General features: G+C 34.2%; 1 protein-coding gene across 3 annotated transcripts in view; it reads right to left on the bottom strand.

The window, feature by feature from the left end:
* The window catches only part of LOC149796916 (peptidylaminoacyl-L/D-isomerase-like), a 48614-nt gene that overhangs the window by 7943 nt on the left and 19489 nt on the right, over window positions 1-21182 (bottom strand). For all 3 annotated transcript variants that reach the window (XR_016421478.1, XM_089960306.1, XM_089960307.1), the window contains 4 exons: window positions 17799-19025; window positions 16035-16088; window positions 9597-9679; window positions 788-862 (listed from right to left, as the gene is read on the bottom strand). Coding sequence is in view for 2 of the 3 variants with exons in the window: in XM_089960306.1 (XP_089816432.1) it covers window positions 788-862; window positions 9597-9679; window positions 16035-16088; window positions 17799-19025 (1439 nt within the window). In the remaining variant the exon portion in view is untranslated. The remainder of the gene's footprint in view (window positions 1-787; window positions 863-9596; window positions 9680-16034; window positions 16089-17798; window positions 19026-21182) is intronic.

The raw sequence follows: 21182 nt of genomic DNA on the forward strand, positions 1-21182 counted from the left end.
CATTGCTGAAGTTGCCAATAATGCTATATTATATTAAAAGCCACCAGTGTATAAATCTAATATAAAACCACTAACCCTACCGGGTTAACGAAGAAATTCGTAGAGCATCTAAAACCTGAAGAACCCGACATGAAATGCGATTGCCTGACCTAGGTGACCTATTATCTTAGGACTCAACCGATTTTCTACATTTTGAGACACTGATTGTTGCCATTTACTTCTGGTATATGCAGACCTGTAACTGCAAATTACGATAAGAGCAATGTGTCATTCCGCTATGTCGGGCGAATCACTCTGCGATCACGCGGCCAATAAGTCACAGAAACATTTATGACTTCACATGAAATAGTGGTTATTTATAATTCGAGCAATAACAGTCTACCATATTATTATTTGTCTTATGCTTTAATATTAGCACCTTTCTTGCTTTTACCATAAATTATTGCTAATTTGATCTTTAACTGCAGCCCAAACTTAGTGCTATGTCTTTAAGCAAATAATAATCTGGAAGTTGTTCAAGTCAGATTATCTCTACTTCTTTCTCACAGGAAACGAGATTGTTACGGCCTTGCTAATTAATAGATAGCTGTCTACCAACAATAAATTTTCTTGCAAAGAAAACCCTTCTCTCTTTCTTGAAACAACTCTCGACGTTATTCAAGTTCAAAATTCCTGATGAACTAAATGCCGGTGATTCAGGTCACCTACTGGTAAAAAGCACATTGGGAGAACACATCCATGAAATAAACTATATCTTTCAAATCTGACGAAATATGCGCTTGCTCACCTCTTTATTTGATTTCACGCATCCTGAGTTGTAACTTACATGACTTCCAATATGGTTCCGTTCTACAAAGCAGCCCTAAAATAATAATAATAATAATAATAATTATTATTATTATTATTATTATTATTATTATTATTACAAAACAGCTTCTCTTTTGCTCAACTGCCAGGTTCGTCCACTTAGAGACAACCTACGATAATCAGTCTCCATTATCCGCATCTTAAGGCATGCAAATAAGCGCACTTCATCCTCAATCCTGCAATCATAATGACACTTACCGTAAACGTGGTACATGACAAAGGGGAACAATAGTCACCAAATATATTCGATGCCTAAATCCAGTAAAAAAAATATCTGTATATGTATGTGTCTTGCTGCACTTACTTCATAGACTCGAGCTGCTGATATATTTCCAATACTTAATTGAAGTTCAATTCCTGATGTCACTTTGAAAAAATAAGACTTGATCAGACATGAAACAGACTAAAATCACTAAACTGGATATTGAACTTGTGTCTTTTTCAGCTTTTTTGAAAGTAAATAACTATTTCACTGAAGTTAAAATATAGTTTGTTTCACTTAAGTCAATTCGTTTGTGTTGACGTGGACATTGTATTTCAGTAAATATTTCTACACTTCAGTATAAATATGAATTTATATTGTCATCTAATTCCGTTTACAGATCTATTTGGATGTACTCATTATTGCCACATGACTAATGAGGGATGGCCATATTGCTTTCTACTAATGGATAGGAGCCTGTACCAGTCAATAAATGTCGAAACAGTTGTATACCTTCACAGGATCATAAGTACATTTTTTTCTTTCTGTTCGTGTATTCCGATATATTTTTGTATCTTGGTAATACCACACCCCAGATATTTCATAGTTTCGTCATATTTCTACATTTTTTGTGAATAAATTAAACATCTGGTATTGGAAATAAAGTTAATATTTGCTGCGTTTATCAAATATTATGCATTTAAGACGACAAGTACATATTTCAATGAAATAAAGTGAAATCCCTCGATAAGTATATTTGTTGAGGTTATTTATTTTTACCCACAATGCAACAGACTCACATAAGCTGGTACATCAAAAATTACCTTAATATCTCATCGTATGCATGGACATATTATCGATCGACAAATTTTCAAGAAATTAGCCACGACACAAATAAAAAAATAATGAAATACTCATAAGAGGTAAAAGAAAGCTTAATGTAGAGCAGATAGTTATAAAATATGTATCTGACTGTAAATGTGAAATTGTGTTGCTGCACAAAAATTTGAGATAAATCCTTGATTGGTTGAAATGGTAAACCTTTTATGCAACAGCTTTTCACGAAATAAGTAGCACAAAACAATATTTTATATAAATTTGGATTTGAACATAATGATATAATTAAAAACCATACACAATTATTTATCAGCAAGACTTTTATTTTAATATTCAATACAAAGTGTACATTTATAACAACTATAAACAAAAGAAACTATGGCTACAATTATTTTTCCATTTAACCCATTAATACGTTCCAATTATCTTCCACTTTTTCATAAAATGTACATTTTCCAGTCAATTGGCATGGTTGTATTAGTCAAGAATGGTTATGAGGTACATACAAGCAGTGAATAGGAAATAGTTAACCACAGAACCTAAATGCATTGCAGTTTATTATTATTATTAGTAGTAGTAGTATTAGTAGTATAGATATTTTCTCTAGTTTTAGAAATGGGAACAGTGGTTTCAAAAGTATGTGGATTTTGTGTGAAACTGTTTGTAGGTGAACTTCTGGTATTTGTGATAGCCCAACTCCACAGATTACTAGGTATTCAAAGTCTGCTAGTGTTGGCAAACACCAAATTTGGATTTATTTCCTTCCGATGATCATTTTTAGATAATGAAATTATTATCTATATTGTGATACTGGACAGAAACGCTATTTACATGCAAATATTCATACGAACAATCACTTTCCTCTTTCCAACAACACAAAGTTAAATGTATTTCGTAAACAGGAACAAAACTCGTTCGTTGTAACCACTGCAGGTACAATATCGATCTGATCAGGGTAAAAACATACATAGACTCTTCATCTTAAGAGTTACACAATGAGTCTTAAGAGTTACACAATGAGTCTGAAGAGTTACACAATGAGTCTTAAGAGTTACACAATGAGTCTTAAAAGTTTTTTATTTATAAGAAAATTACTCATTTTCAGTTTATTAGAATTTATAATTTTTAATATTTATGCAGTAATGCTGATTTACTAAGCATGTAGTTTGCTAGTGAACATTGTAAAATAAAAATCACTTTATTTAATGTTATCAACTGGACTTCAAAATCTTGGCAAGGGACAAAACCTATTACAATCAAGGACTGCTTGAAGATGCCGGATTCTCTATCAATGGGAACAATGGCAGCTTTAATCAGGATGATGATCAGGATGAGGAAAACTGGCCCGTGGATTACGACTGGACATTGGCGCTGAGCTCCTATATAATTTTAACAATGAATCGGATCGTTCCGATTACTAGAGAAGTAGTCAAATTATGTAGGTTATCATTCATAATTCTAACGGAGTAATAATAAGGTTATAACAGGTATCTCATTCCTTGAATATTTCTTAAGACGAAGATTGCAATGCTCTGTTGACAAGCTGTATCAATTCATGTGAAATTACTATAACGTTTTGAACAAATGTTAGTTGTTCAGCTAATTTTCCATTAAACAGTAAGAAACCAAACAGTTTTCCTGCTTGTTTGCAATATTGCACATACAAGCAAGGATGTTCTCCCATAATTAACTTCCCTCTCTCTCTCCATATATAAATGTTTGAACCTATTTCACACAAACACACACACATACACGAACACAGTTTTCTGTCTCAAATCACATGAAAAAATACCAAATTGTTTTGATTTTAAGAATGAAAGGAATTTTTTGCTCTTAAGAATCAAACCTTTTAATGATGATGACTTACTTTGTACATAGTCTTACGCATAAAAGCACATACATTTCACGTCTGCTATACCCTCAGTAAACCGAAAATGAAGTATGATCTCGGGTGGTTTTGTTTGTGAAGAGTATCGCTGTATATAGCCTTCAATTTTGACACCAAATATTTAAGATCATGCAAAATAAAATGGGACGAACGGTAGGTAGTACAATGGCAGAATTTACAAACCTTGACACGCTAGAAATAGATGTCCTTTTCCATCAAACAAGTCACTGTATTGTCTATATTAGTGATTTCTACTCTTTATAGCTCAAAATTCCTTGTCACAGTTTAATGCCATAAAGTTGAACCATGGATGTTAAAGATAGGCAACTGTGATTTTATCTGTTCTTCTAGACTAGAAAATTCAAAGCTACTGGAGTGAATCCATGTGGCAGCTATATGCATCTTCTGCCATAGAAAACTATATTTATTCACTCAAACCTTAATGTAGGGAAGTCAAAAATATAAATATTTCAAATTATTTATCACAATTAAACAATTTAACCCTCTTCATGTCAAAGTTTAGTTTCTTTCTTCTCACATTTTTAATGCATTTGTAAACTTTTTTGAAAGCATTAACAGTCATAAAATAATGAATCTTTTATCTCAATTTTCAAAGTTCTTGGGATGATATTAAACAACACTATTTCATTAATATGCAGGAATCTTTCGTTTGCTGATGTCTTCTGAAATATATCGTCTTTTGAATACATTTTTATCATATGATTTAATATTACCTTTTACGGCATGGTCATAATTGTTTCTTTCGATATTGATTCGTATAGAAAATGAAATAATTGTTGGAAACACTAAGAACATGGTCGTCGTAGTTGCTTTCATTTGGTTGTAATTCTAATATTACATTAACCGTTTTATTCACAGAGGAAACATCGACATAAGGTAATTTTATTAGGGTTTAATTAATTTTATTCTTCAAGTTTAACACATATTTGAGATTATTGACAACCGTGCATAAACATAATCATTCATCATTCACAACAAAAGAAATCAAAAAAAAAAAAAAAAAAAAAAAGACTCAGTGGTTGTCCTTTATATTACGTTACAATTCAGTTTGATTTATATTTTAAGTGATGGTTGTTGTTCTGTCAGTTTTAGACCTAGCTGTGAAGGCACCTTTAAATTTCAATAAAATATTTGCATACTTTCTTAATTGTAAGGGTGCACAAAATAATATAATCTGTAATTATATATAACTTGTCTGATTTGAGTTTGAACACGTGATTAATTTTGAGTAAGATGCTCGTAGTCACTTATAAGTTTCATAGATCATTTTCTAACAAATATGACATTATGACATTATAAAAATATATTGTATTCCTCGGTTATTACCATTGATTAGTATTTATCGATTTTAATTCAACATCAACTATTCTCGTCAGTTTGTGCTATTGTTCACAAATTTTTAGTAGTTCCCACAGTCGAGAATAATGTTGTATTCATCACTGGCGGTTCTGACCTTAAGATCAAACAATGAGAATAAGTTTCTCGCTGTTGGAAGGGTTCACGCTTTGTTGCGTTTTGGCCTTTCTTCTGTTTGCAAACAAGTTGGGTTATACTTTCGAATTTACAATAATTAAAGTAGAGACATTTTAATTGGTATGGACAGTTTTAAATTATACTACATATCTTCTTCTGTTGTATGTTTATTTAATTATAGTGTCAAAAGTATTAAAACATATTTTACAGTTTGTTTCCATCACCTCTGTCTAAGTGGTAAAACATTAATTCTGATGAATTCCTTATTCCACAATAATGTTATATTCCACTTATATACCTTATCAAGCTCTATCAACATATCGATTGGCTGTTATTTTAATCATTATAAATTGCTATTGGTTCAACATTAAAAAATTTTCTTCAAGTTTTTATAGACGATTAAACTTAGATTAAATTCATTTTCAAATTTTACAATATCTTCCTTTTTACAGGGGACAATTTTAAAACAGTCTTTATATTTCTCTATAGTATACATACGCAACCTATTTTCAATCATGATTTATGGATTTGTTTACTAGAAAGATAACATCTTTTTTAAATCTTTTTTATTAGTCATATTTCATATTGTGTCGATTTGTTCGGTTTAACGTTTTTTCTTGTCTGAGAACGTATGAATGGAGGTTATTGCATTAGAATCCCTTTTATATATCTGATAGGTTGTATTTCTTACACTTTGTTCTCCAATTGTATGACTATGCACGGGTTAATTGTTTTTGTGTGTATATTTTACCTATACTGGTTTACAGAGGGAATGAATATAAACCGCTTTAAAAAATCATATTATCATACCAGTCCGTTAATTTATTGAACATTGTTCTTAACTGTATGGAGTCATTTCTTCAAACTAGTTCAAAAACGGGTAAAAATAGAAACTTAAGTAGATGATGATGATGATGATAATGATGATGTTCGTCCATCGGTGTCGATGAGGACCATTCAATGTCATCGATTCACTGGGGTTGGGTCCGGAGATGGCTGATCAGTCCTATCTGCACCCGGAAGCGTCTGTTGCAGTGGGGACATGGATGTACTGGTTGCTGACTGTGAACTGCTGTTCCTGGATTTGCGCAGATCACGTTTCTCAACTGCGTCCACCAGTCTTTTCTGCTCAAAGGCTGCCGCACCGGCATTAACTTGACTGCACCAAGCAGATCGATCAGCAGCGACACTCTCCCAGCTGTCAGGTTCAATGCCTATGTTCTTCAGCGAGACCTTGAGGGTATCCTTGTACCTCTTTTTTACCACCGTGAGATCTCTTGCATTGCCGTAGCTCTCAGTAAAAGACCTTCTTAGGTAGAAGTTCTATCGCCATACGCAGAACATGGCTTGCCCATCGGAGTTGTGCCTTGCACAGTATGGTGTGGATGCTTGACATGCCAGCCTGAGTGAGCACCTCTGTGTTCGGTACCTTGTCCTGCCATCTGATTTTCAGAAGTTTTCTCAGGAAGCTCACATGGAACTGGTTCAGTTTTGTAACATGGCGGCTATACACAGTCCAAGTCTCGCAAGGATAGAGGAGGGTGTGGAGAACAACTGCTGCGTATACTTTGAGTTTGGTGGCAAGCTTGATGCCTCTCCTATCCCATACATTTGAGCGGAGTCTGCCAATGCTACTCTGGCTTTGGCAATCCTGGTGTTGACCTCATCGTCCAAATGGAAAAAAAAATGTTTGGAGATCCTGGTGGTAAGACACTTATTTACATAGGGATGATCTGCAAAGAATAAACTTTTCATGTTACTGTAAAAGTGGTTTTGGACGGGAACGAAGGTTTCATATGACTGAAGTGAATGAATGTGCAGGTCTTTCTGATCATCATATGTTTCACATAAATGAACGCTTCTTTAAGTTCCCAGTTGTAATTTTTGCATTTCGACGCATCAGATCATACATTTTTTCGATAAACAAAAACTTTATATTTTCTCTTTTACATTTTCTGATTTGTAAAGAACTGGTATCCTAATATCGCTAGTACAATATTATATATATATATATACACAGTAAAGTTATGAAAATATCCCTCTTCAGAGATTGTGTTGCGGTTGGAAATTTTCACAAAATACGACCTATTCTATACGACTATACGAAGCCTTCACATAAGTGTCATTTTCAAGTAAGCTAATAAACCATACATTGGACCTGTTTTGAACATCACCATCTTTTACCAGAATCATGCTTACGGGTCTGTGATAAGTGCAGTTATTGCATCCCTTGATGTATATGTATAAACCTTGCATATACTTTTGTTCTCTCTTCTTCGAATTTACCTCCTCAATTTGATTTATCAAAGTAACTCCAGGACTGTCAAAATATAATTGTAGCTATAATAATAGTTTCCTTATACATGCATGCTAATATGCTTGTCACTTTTCGTCTACATGGTTTCGATACAAATACTGAAAGAACATTCCTTTCTGAAGTGTTTGGATCAAATAAATATTGCCGAAATGTCTTTCTGGAGTGTCTGGATGAATTAAATATTATTGAATCTGCTTGTACATTGTGTCATCTTAGAAGTATTTGCTGTGGTTAATTAGATTTACACAGGCTGTATTATATAGAGGTTAATACATGGTTGATGTCGATCATGTTTAAAAATTAACAACTTTCAGGGTATTCACAAGTGACTAAATACAAATAATCATTTTACAACATTGAACATTGACCAGTGACTTTCACCCTTGACCAATGGCGCATATTTCCAGACAACCCTGTTCCTCTCTCTCTCTCTCAATCTGCGAAACTGGGGTTTTCTGAACAAAACAAATAAAGCTGTGATCCAGAATATCAATAATAAGAAAAAGTTGTCCATTCCTTATTCGCATTTTGTCAACTACAGCAATAAGGAAAAGTCATATAGAACTGTTGAAGAAATGTAAGAGCAGTGGTTTTACTTCTCTGTAAGTCACAGATCTGTACGTGGGATGAAGGTCATGGTTGCTTGTACTCTTATGATGAATTTTAAAATATGTATGGATTGAAAGGAATATTTATACCGTATATATAAGTGATACAGAAAATGCTCCAAAATGAGAGATATTTAATTAGAATGAAATAGGGATGGTTCAAGAATATAACAAAGACATTTACAGAATGCTATAAGTCTATGTATTATATTTTAAAGTTATTATGACAATATTGTTGAGTAAAAGAGTAGAAGTCTATACCAAAAGTGGAAGGGGTTTTAAAATATTGATTCAGATGAAATGTTTATATTTGCTTATACTGACAATATGTCATTAGGTATTTTCAATTTAAAATATTGCACAAAAGTTTGCATACAAGTACTTACTCATACTTAGGGTAGAATACTAGATAACAATAAGTGTAGTTATTTGAATTGGAGGGGTAAATTACACATTTGCTTTAAAATGCAAGAAGTATATCATATATGGATTAAGACAGTTAAGTGGCTGAAGAATGATTTATATAAATTTCAAAGTTGGGAAATACAGTTCAATAGAAAAGGAGTCCAGGAAAAAACCTCTTGTACAAATGGTCAGACATACATTCAATATTTTGCAATCTTTCTACTGATCACAATTACATATGTTGTGACTCTTCTAAGAATGCAATAACGTTAAGATCTATTTTTCTGTTTGTCAAATAAAATTCGAGAATATTATTTGAGTTTCTTCGATGTTTTTGATATCTTTCAACTATTGATTACACACACACACACACTTATATATGAGAGTTACATATGTGTGTGTGTGCATGTGTGTTCTTCAGGGTATATGTATCCATTTTGTGTTTATTTGTTATGTAAATGTTTCATGCCATCAGGGAAAGAAATAATTATTTCTAAAAGTGCTCCTTTATGGTCATAAACCCGTTTCATTTCAAGGATAGTGTTTATACTAGGTTTGTATAAATAAATAGTTTCCTCCTTTAATATACAATAACTCCACTTTAACTCTGACCATCCGGTATGTCAAGGTTATTTAAAACTCTGAATTAAGTAATCGACTTAGGTTTGATCGATCATAGAAAATTTTGGTTAACTATTATGCTGACTTTATTATGCGTCAATTTCACTAATCCTTGGAGAAATCCCTATCATATTAAAGCAGTATTCATGCAACCCTACCGAACTTCGGATTCTCCGTCAAGCTCGAGGTCATTTAGTAGAGCACATATATCTCTATCTAGCTGGGAAGCAGACGACGATAGTTTCCTAGAATTTCTTGTTTTATCATGTCTTTATTTGCACACCTTTAAATATATTACAGGATATGTTGGTTACAAAAATAAATAGGAAAATATTAATTCAATGCTTCCGTACTTACCAAGTCGTCAACGCATTTCTCCAGCTGATCGCAGAATTTTAAGTGGGTCATCTCAGTGCATGAGAAACAAACTATGTTATTCTCTGAATAAAACAAAAAGCAACGGAAAATTATTAAATCTTAATCATTTACAAATATATTCTCCCCGTTTTCTATAGACTGCACCACACGCTTCAGACTATCAAAAGAAAATCAAAAAACTGCTATATTCTTTGTAATAAATTAAAACCAGCAAGTTGGGTTTGCCAAGTATTTGTACCCAATTCCTGTTTATGTTCATTACACTTTATTCTTTCCCTCTTTCCTCTTCTATGAACACTGTTGTATGAGCCAAAATAGTTGGACTTTGGATGTGTATTTATTTTATATGCACACTTAGATATATAATATTATGGGATATATTTAAAACGACAGTGGCTCAAACCAATAATGATGACACAGATTCTTTAATCTGTCTGTGTGTAAAGAAGTAATATCGCTATGGAGCTTGTAGTTTTTCGAATGATACTGGTCGAAGCCTTCCATACCTCATGAATTTACCCTCGAATGATACTCGAGTGCATGATTTACGCAAGTGCATGCGAGCCTGTAGTGAGCCTAGTGACAGAGAACCCCCTGGGGGATCCCAAGCGAAGTTATTACAGTAAATATTACTTATCATGACTATACCGCGTACCATGTATTTTGAGGAGATTCCTTTTCTGAGAGACCAAATTACTACTGCAGTAATATGATTATTAATCACAACTATACCGTGTATAGAATATTCTGGTAATAATGTTTTCTTTGTGTGAGAATATTTTTTATTGTTTCGTAAGCTTTATATTTCTTAGTGATTGTTTCCTTTTTCCTGATAATATTTTATCAAAGAACTAATGCGGCGTATATTATATAAATTACAAAAACTTCATCGATTGATGCATATAGTAATTTGATAGGACGTATGAGCGTATCTATATAAGATCCTAACAATGGAGTGTCTGTAACATCATAGAAAATAGAAAATCCTTATTTCGCTTAAAAGCGTCATACAGATGTATTAACCATGCTCAAACGATTATGAGTTTTCAAATACGGATACGGACCGTTTTGATAAATTAATTGACTTAGGGATTGTCTTGAAGAAAGAACGATGCTAACTATGTGAAACTTATAATAATAAATCAGGTAAGTCGTTGTATGATAGTGTAAGAAAACTTGAAGACTTGAAACAAAGACATTGAAATGATTAGTGAAGAAAATGGTGACATTGAAATAACTAGTGAAGAAAACGATGAGAGCGAAGATTATCAAGAATAAACTTATTAGAGAGATGCCATCAGCTTTAGAATATATGGAAAAACCAACGACACTTTAACCTACGAATGAGAAATATCAACAAGATGAATAGTCTAAGCGATGCAGTTAAGGTCATACATTTTATGAGAAGAGATTAACGTGCAAAGACGCAGAAACTTCAGAGTCTATATACAAGCAGTACACGACTTTCTAATAATTAAATTTCACTGTAAAAGGGCGGTCATTCAAGGGTTGGCATTATACTTATATCGATCAGCGTGCAGTCATTTGGCCAAACTCTGGATTGAAGAAAATTATATAGGAGCACGAAAAGCTATCTAGGGTACAGATACTATGAACTTCAGAGAGAGAATGTTGGGTATACGGTTAAGTGGTTTACATTTTCAAAATGTACAACGGAGAGAATGTTGGTATACCTCTAAGTTACTTTCAAGTACTTTGGCTGAAATTTCTTTCGATCTTGTACTTGTGCACATGATCTAAACACATAACTAACAAAAATGTCTGATCAAAAAATCAACCTGAGTTAGTATAATGTACATTATCTTCAGCAGTTATTAAAATTGGACAAATGAATTTAGCCAGACTAGACAATACCAACTTCCGAAAGTGCAATGAATAAATTACCGAATATATAAAATGTAAAAACAGATATCAGCTCTTTTTTCACAATTTCCCTCTAAGTGCCAGAAAGTGGAAATAACCAGCACTTTTTTGGAGAGGGGCACATCTGAAGTAAGGACAAGCTGTATACTCTTTAACCCATATTACACCCATCAATCATACACCAAAATAAAGGGAATTAAAGGTTCGTTGAACAATACCTAAGATTACAAGGTCTTTTTTAAATTGCCAGTATAACAAGTGATGAAACCGGGGCAAATTGTTTTTCTTTAGAATTTTAACCCTATGCAAAAAAGGAAAATTGTGAGCGCCACCTTAAAATAAATGCGAACATTTAAGTAATTATTTTCTTATTTGCATATCATTATGTATGATGTTCTGAACAAAATGGTACATTAACAGTGATTATATGCATGAAAAGGAGCAAATGATGTTTATTTTCCTCTTGCTTACACAGTATGCGTTGAGGCAGTATTGTGTGTGTGTGTGTGTGTAATGACCTTAATTATGGTGAAATTAGAATACAGTAATGACTTAGCGATCGGCCTTGACTTATGAATGAGATTCTTACAAAGAAGTGTATATGTTCTTTACTGAGTACAAGCCAGCAACTGAATTATAGAATTTAAAACATAACTGACATGGACCCAAATGACTTAAATGAAAACTATATTATAATTAAAACATATATCTCAAATAATATTGTTCTGAATGTAGAATTTACCATGCCTGGTCATGTAATAAAAGACGGCATTGCACCGTTTATGATATCACAGCATTTGTTTCTTAGTGGCACCTGTGTAATCTTGAACCACAAAGACGCCGAAGCAATAGATAATGAAAATGATACAAGTTATGCAAAGATCATCGAAACGTTTGAAAAATACTCCCGAGGAGGTTCATAATGGATGCTTGTCAGATGCTTGGAGCTTCAGCTTCATATTTTCCCGTGAAAAACTTTCCGAGGATCGAGTTAACATCCAATACCAGCATTTATTCTTCTACAGCAAACAATCAATGTGAAAAATCCGGACAACCAGTTCCTCGATTTGAAATGCGCTCTTCTCCGCGTTACGATATTTAAGACCAAACTAAACGATTTGAGCAATACCTGGGCGAACGTAGGTATGGTAACATTAAATTTCCTGTACAAGTCACTGACATTAATAAGTTTGAGCGATTCAACCCTGACATCACTGCTAATGTGTTTGTCGGGAATGAAGGTCTGCAGCCAATTCAACTATCCACGATGAGAAGCGCGCGGTATAATATTGATTTGTTGTTGTTCTGCAACATAGATATCTTCGTAGTACTGTATCACTATGTGTGGATAAAATGTTTTTGCACAGAAAGAACAAGGGTAACACAGTGTCCATGCATGCATATATTTGACATCTAATAGCTTCCCGTGTACCATGACTTTAACTGTGGTAGAACTAGTGAAAAGCCGTAGCTCAAAATAATGCCAGAACTCGGAACAAATGTTTTCAAATTCAACGGTATGCAAAGAAAAAAAGGTACTGCATATCATTTACGCCGACATTGATTAATTGAACGTCGCCGTGAGAATGAAGGTTACAAACGCCAATCTACAGGTTCAGTCAAATACAAATACAAGTTGTTGTACAAGACTCGTGTGGGTTTGGCTACACTGTAGTCAGATGCAAGAGAGAAACTGAGCCACCAATGACGTATCGTGGTCAGAACTCGGTTGAGGTTCTTAAATCGCTCAAGGTTACAGCTCCCGTCGCCGACAGACATGATTACGGCTAAAGATGACACTCACATGTTTCCTACGGCCACTCTTACCTGGATCTGTAAAGGAGGAGATTTCAACTTGAATGAATAAGTTCGTGATCAATGTCACATCACTACATAAGAGCCTCGCGCAATACATGTAATGTACCGCAGTGAGTTTATCCAAATAAAGCACGAATTCCCCTAGCGATATGTAATCTTCGTGGATGTTATGGTCATTTAATACTGCAAGCAATCGCAAAGGCATGGAATACACCAATAATTCTCATTCCCAAAAACAAGAATAAATGCATGACGTTATCGCAGGGCCACCTGCAGTTCATTGATTTGCAGCAGTTTCTAACTCCCTCCCCCTTGGACAAACTCGTAAGCAACCTTGCTAAGAATGGTAGCGATCATTTTACAATCACTCGTAGATATGGTGGCGCTGTTGATAATGGAATGTTTATCTTGCTTACTCGTAAAGAAGTCTGTTACTACGAGTACATGAGCGATTGGGAAAGTTTACTGAAACTCCATTACCACCAATTGACTCATTCGATTCGTCGTTGTCTCACGAAGGTATTTCTGCCAACGACTACATACATGCAAACGATGTTTGGTCCGCACTTGATTTTCAAATACTTGGCGGCTATCACGATCTGTATTTTAGAACAGATGTTCCTCAGCTAGCGGATGTCTTCGAGACGTTTCATGATACAGTCATGCTGGTAAATAAAAAAAATCTCGCACTATTTCTCATCCCCCGGAATGGCCTAAGACTTATATTTGTATAAAAATTAAGGTCGAGTTCGAACTTCTAAATGAGTTATCGCTCGCTTATATAATCCGCTAGTCTGGTGGATAGATACGACCACCGCTGTTCAAATTGTTTCCTCGTGGATTTCTATGCGAACAACTTGTAAGTATGGACGATGATGCAACCAATGTTCGTTGGTAAGGTTCACGGGTTCGATCTCTCGGGTGCAGACATTCACAAACATGCACACAAGTACGACAGTAACTGCGACTATGAATACTTTCTTGATGTTGACTTGGAGTATCCAGATGAGCAGAATAACCAACATAAGGATTATCCGCTGGTCACGGAAGCGCAGTAGGTGCCCTTCAAGTGATTGTCATGTATCATTGCAGAATTGCTGTTACCACAACGCATACTAATAGCAGAGAACCAGATCGGCAACATAATTATCGTCGAGGGAAAAATACCCAGCCAGTACGCAAAAATGGTCGATTTATGTTCAATACTCTTTGGGGGAATTTGATATGAAACATCCTAAACATAAAGTACATGGCACAGGTACTAATTTTAAAACATCTTTATATATAGGCAGCATGAGTTAAATTAGTAGAAGAGATGAAATTCAGTTAAACTTTTATCCGGACGGCTACATTGTATTAGCAGGTGATAATGCGCTGTCGATGACTACGCCACCAGGCGTGAAAGCACTCAGTCCTTGTTTCTGCAAAGAAAAAGTAGTATTCACCGACAGATCCACTCCGGTTGCGTTCTGAGTCAAGTATTTTGCACCAACAGTGACTCAAACAGGAAGAGAACAATCTCGACTGCTATTCAACAGGGACGTACTTGTCTGTGTAACAGTTCTTGGGCGAAAGTGATAACAATAGTTTTCGACACCAATCAATATAGTTCTAAGTGAATATGGTGCTATGTCCACAGAACGAACAATTGCCATACACTTAAATATTGCCCATGTACATATTTTTCATGCTTGTATGGCGCTTGTGCAAGTAAAAAGAGCAATAAGAAGTGGGATGCGTGTTGCACCTGAAAAAGTCCAACCTGTCGCGCCATTATACTTCGCGGTCACATTATTGACACAAGAAATATGATATGGCCTCGGACTTACCGAAGCGGAAAAAGTATTGAAATTGTACCACTACGGCGAGATGATATCAGAGGAAATGCACTACTCGTGAAATTTAATCAAGTACCTTTTTCTCTAATTGTTATATGTGAAATCACCGCAGAGGCCACTGTTTTTATTTGCGTTGCAACTATCATAAATACACCTATCGGAATTGTTGTTGGATGTTTATCGATACGAATCGGTTCTGCAGGTGGTGCAGACACAAATATCGCTACGCCTGCATATGCGAATAAATGTCTATTCAGAAGTTCTCCCGGTGGCATAAAGGAGTCTCAAATACAAATACCAAGCTGTCATCGAATCCTATTGAGAATAAAACAATTAGCGTTGCTGATTTTGAAATGGTGCTGGTGGAAATGGAAAACCACCGACGCCTCCATGCACAGCTACGGAACTGGGGCGCTAGAGACACAAACAATGCAACTGATTAACAGGTAGTGAAAATTGAATTTTTTTTTGCCAGTGTATATCAATCTACCCAGTAGTGTAATGACCCGAATGGGGAACTTTACTGTAATTTCGCTTGGGGTGGCCAGCTGAGCATTCTTTACATGGGTCTCAACACTATTTCTCGCTCACTTGCGTAAATCATGGACTCGCATGTTATTCGAGGGTAAAGTCATGGGGTATAGAAGGCTATATCAGTAACAAAACTCCATACGCCCCATAATGATACCACTAAAATTATAATAAAAATGAGTTAACTTAACAATTTTGAGATATTGCTGTTGGAATGTTTCGAGGAATTATATATTCATCTAAGAACACTTGAGCCATGGTATCGATTTCTAAAAATTTTATTTATCGAAAAATATCACAGTCTTACTCTCCAAATATTTCGGTATAAATTTCATTCTTTGCTTACCTTTCGAAAAGAAATCTGTAGTTGCTGAGGGGACTTGTGTTGTTTCACAGCTAACTGCAATTCAATATTGCACATGATATATTTACATTAATTCTAAATGCCAAATAATCAAGAAAATGTACGCCTCTTCTATTACAATAAGGCATATATTCACGGATATTAAGATCAAATATGTCCGTTTCATATCAGCAACTTAATAATCTTTATAGAGCCGGACAAACCTTGTTGCAATATGATGAATATGTATCTTACATATTCAGACACAAAAATATTAAGGTATAAATTAAAAACGAAAATTCATATTTACATTGGCTTGTCGAAATTATCTGTATTAACCATTTTCCAAGGTTTCATCTAATGCTGTACAATACTATGGAACATATTTCGAGCTACTGGCACAATAAGACTGTAACTTAACCGTATTTCGAAATAAAATCTTTGAGTTGAACTATCAGATTCCGTTCATGTGTTGTATATGTTCAATCACGGGGTCAATAGATTTGGCTAAATTGTCAAAGACTTTCGATATTATTTGCCAATGTTTTAAATTCCGTTTTTCACAAGCAAATATGAAGACTTTCATAAGGTCAGATATGTCTCGCTTCATTTTAGGACCAGTTATAAACATAATAATGCCTTTCTCAAGTTCGGTATTTTTAAGAAATTACAATGATGCTGGATCATTGAAGACTTCAGAAAAGAATATACGTGAGCTTCTACAAAGACTCAGTTTCTAGAACTTATATAAAGTAGCTATCAAAAGTGTTACATATTAAAAAGTGTATAATGAATCAAATTCAGTGCATAACATTGCATAACATTTGTGGTCAAAGATCTTCCGTTTCGCATTTACAAGCCCATATTCAAGCTGTGGATGAAATTGTACAATATTTTGGAAGATTAATCTTTGTGTACTTTTGCTAGTGTATTGTAGATGTTCATATATGTTTGTCTCGGTTGCTAGGAAACAGATAGCTTAGTTATAATTTCACCCCTTTATACGTAGCTCCGTTTATGCCTATCGTTGATGCTAATTCGTGCAATCCACTAATTGAAGTTCCAACTATCTACCAACAGCTGTATTTTTATTGTTCTTGCTCTTTAATATAATGTTTGCTTATATGAAGGATATAACTTATCGCGGACTTGGCTTAAATCATTACATAATTATATCTAAAAGATACTACATCTTGGTTCACTCATTATTAGATACAAGATCCAAACTGCTATTATTGCGCTATAATTGTTCTCCTATTTTGGAATAGTCTTAACTCGACATTAAGCTTTTATTTTTAAAGTGGGCCAGATTTTACAAGAATGCTGACCTCAAGTATATTCCTTTCATAATACATGTGGCAACGCTGGACCTGAGACGTTTTTGATTTTAGCCGAATAGTACCATGAAGTTTATAATGCAGTAGAGGATGAACTTACACTCATTTCAGCGTGCGCCTAGTATCAGGTGTGCAAGAATAATCGCAACAACATAATGTTGTATGATTATTATACAATGATTGTTACGATATAGCATTTTTATCTTGAAACTTGTATGGCGTCCCGATGAGTCTCGCGAGATTCAGTCTCCTTCTGCAATCAAACTCGATGACATACAAGCATTCAGATCAAGTTGCTGCACTGATAACATGTAGATAGATTTTCAGAGATTCGCCTTTCTGCATTTCACACGGCCAAAAATAAGCATTCTCATCAAAATAATAATACAGCTATATAATTCCGTAATTATTTGTCTACCGTGCTACGTACCTATATCTGTGAATTCGAATCCAGCTGGAAACCCATATCCCAAATATTCTCCAAATCCGTATACAAAAGCTCCAAACTTTATCGTGTGGTCATTATGGGTTAATTTATGAAAGGATCCTCTCAATTCTTGAATAACGACTACGTAATCTTCTTCACTGAAGTGCACAGGAAATATTTTATCTACAAGCAAATGTCCGTCTAATCTAAGCCCGGAAAGTGAATTGTTTTTTATAATTACTGAGACATAATGCTTCATTTCGTTGTGATTTGTTTTTGTAGGAAACAAGTAGTCTGAAGAAAATTGATGAATCCCGGGTATAACCATCATTATAGGATCGCCATGCGAAGAGGCATCATGTTCCTCACTGAAGGCATATTGGACCACACTGACTGGCTGACTACTATTCACTACAACTGGTCCATTCCCCAAAAGATGTTCTAAGAAATTTCCTCTTGTAAGGTTTTGTGTCTTATAATGCGTTTCGTTTCTGATGGTGACACTTGTATTTGGGTTAAAAGCATATATCCTTATTAACGAGTCCGAACGCGGGTATAAAGGAGGGATTATGAATTTCGTATCCCAGTGGTCAACTGGTAGAAGCTGAGATAGTATATAATCCTCGTCAGTCTTTGTTATCGGAATTTCGACCTCTCCACCAGAAATAACAGAGATCGGCTTGTTGCTCTTTACAATGGTTCCTGATAGGTCTGATATATGTCTTAACATGAATGATTGAAATTTCTCAAGATGTACATGTATAGTATCTCCATTATTGTAATTGATGTTTTCAAATACTATTCTATCAATAATATTCAATATTATAGAAACGGACGTACCGTCGTTCACGCTGGCGATAACAATGTAGCTAGGGTAAAAGGGATGATATGATGATATAACATACGTTGTTGACAGCAACTCGATAGGTAATGCTGTAAAAGCCTCCGCTAAATAATCGATAGGATCGCGTAGGCCGTGGACAGATATTTCAGAAGAAGAACGAATAATAATGGTCTTGTTACTGATACCGTTTTCAGTCTGCACGATGCTACTGTCGAGAATAACCTCTTGTGTTCCTGCATTGTTTATGATAAGCTGCTTTCTGAATCCAGGGTTAGAGGATTCGACACTAACTGACACATTTTCAGTTGATGAAACGAAAAGCTTTACGTCGAACGGCCCATGGGCACTGAAGCCAGATACTAGTATGAACTCTTTCCCCTTGTTTCCTGAAAAGTAAATTGGTCAAATATTTATATCAGAAACAAAACAACACAAATTGTCATTCACCAATAAATACTTAATATTACAATTTCAGTGTACCGGTGATCATTTCTATGAGCAAAGTAAACAAAGTCCGAGAAGAGTCCAAGTGAGAGATTAGAACTTAAACTTGCATGATGACCTCAGAGGAATTTCATCTCATTAAATGGCTTTTGTGATTTCCGACCTGTATTTGCGAGTAATAATAGGAACAAGTAAACGTGGCTGCTCACCGCTTGATAGAATTGTATTTCTAGTTCAACATTTTTCAGTGGCCGCTTAGTAGATGACTGTCACGAGTGTATCAGTTAGACATCCGTTTCCTTAATATGAATATTCGTAAGACGCATCAGTTTCACCATATTTTCATTAACCCATCAGCGTTGCTGAGATACACTATCTCTTAAATCGGCAATTAATTTTCTCATTATATATATATATATATATATATATATATATATATATATATATATATATATATATATATATATATATATATATATATATATATATATATATATATATATATATATATATATATATATATGTGTGTGTGTGTGTGTGTGTGTGTGTGTGTATTGGTATTTTTGTTCGAGGCTATAAAGTGTAGTGATTATATATAAATATGTTACATAGCTAATGTTTGTACACGGGTAAAGATTATATTTTAAGATATAAAGAGTGATTCTAGATTGCATATGATCTTTAAAAAGATGTTGACAAGGCTCTAATAATAACACCTGTTTACAACTTTGGGGTAATTTCTCATTCAGCAGGTCGGCCAGGTGGGTTCTTATAAGAATTAAGTTATTTCCCATTGGATGGTTCGGTCAGGGGTTCTTTTACGATGTGGGATATTGGCTAAGTGTCGCGTAGTGAGTAGGCGACAAAATTGCGTTTTAGGACTCTGTGCCTGTATATAAGTCAGTAGAGTTGGACAAGTATTTCATTCTTATTTCCTACGTTTTCTTTGCGACATCAGTCTGCAGATGTATTTAATATTGGGTTTAGATGATATATGAGAGCTAACATTAGATTATTCATTGGAATTACAATATGCTCATTGGACTAAAATATTATTCTAGGACTATTGTGAATTTATCCAAAGGAGTTCTGGACAATGCCATTTTGAAACATCAGGGCTGTTGGCAGACCAGTACATTCGAAACTCTGAAATTGAGTCGGAAGAATTGATTCTTTTAGACTTGAGCAGAACCGTTTATAATTATTTTGCATTCGCTTCATAAGTTTCTCATATATTTTGATTTGATGACTTTGATAATAAATTGGCAAATTTTTCTAAAAGTTGATTTCACTTATTTCTTTTACTTACATTATGATGATAGAATAGTGACTATATATATATATATATATATATATATATATATATATATATATATATATATATATATATATATATATATATATATATATATATATATATATATATATATATATATATATATATATATATATATATATATAAACATGATAATTGACCGCAAGCTGACTTACAAGTTTCGATTTCTCCTAATATTCTAACAGCAAAACAAACTTACCAGTTTTTGAGGATGACATAATTCTTACATTTCTGAAACTTAACATGAAATTTCTGGACAATATTTAAATAAACCGCTTTTCTTAAATCTTGTAACATGAGGAGTAACCGCCAAAAACATTTGTTTTATACAACTGGTCAGTGATTTTATTCGTAATACAGAGCGGAGAGTAAGATGAGATTTCGAAAAAAAACCGCGAAATTAGCCAGCATGAATGTCAACATATGGAATATAGTAATGTCATTAAGATCCACAAATATACAAATTTCAAGGTAAACATGAAACTTGTGTTTTGCTCTTAATGATATACACTAAGTGCAAAACATAAGTTTCATGTTTAACTTGAAATACAAAAATTACTGGCTGTTTGTTCTTTATGTTCTTTTGATTACCTTGCGAGAATGCTTTCACCAAATAGTCAACTTTGCATACTTTGTGCTTTGATATGTTATACATTAACCAATCACTTTTTGTGAATCTGAACAAGCCTTTCAAATCTTTGTGCAGCTCTCTCATTATTTCTTGACTGCGATGGAGGTAATTGCCTTTGCCCAGCCTTTGGAG

This window comes from Sinohyriopsis cumingii, chromosome 6, assembly GCF_028554795.1.
Source record: "Sinohyriopsis cumingii isolate HCF-2022 chromosome 6, ASM2855479v2, whole genome shotgun sequence".
In the NCBI taxonomy this organism is placed as follows: domain Eukaryota; kingdom Metazoa; phylum Mollusca; class Bivalvia; order Unionida; family Unionidae; genus Sinohyriopsis; species Sinohyriopsis cumingii.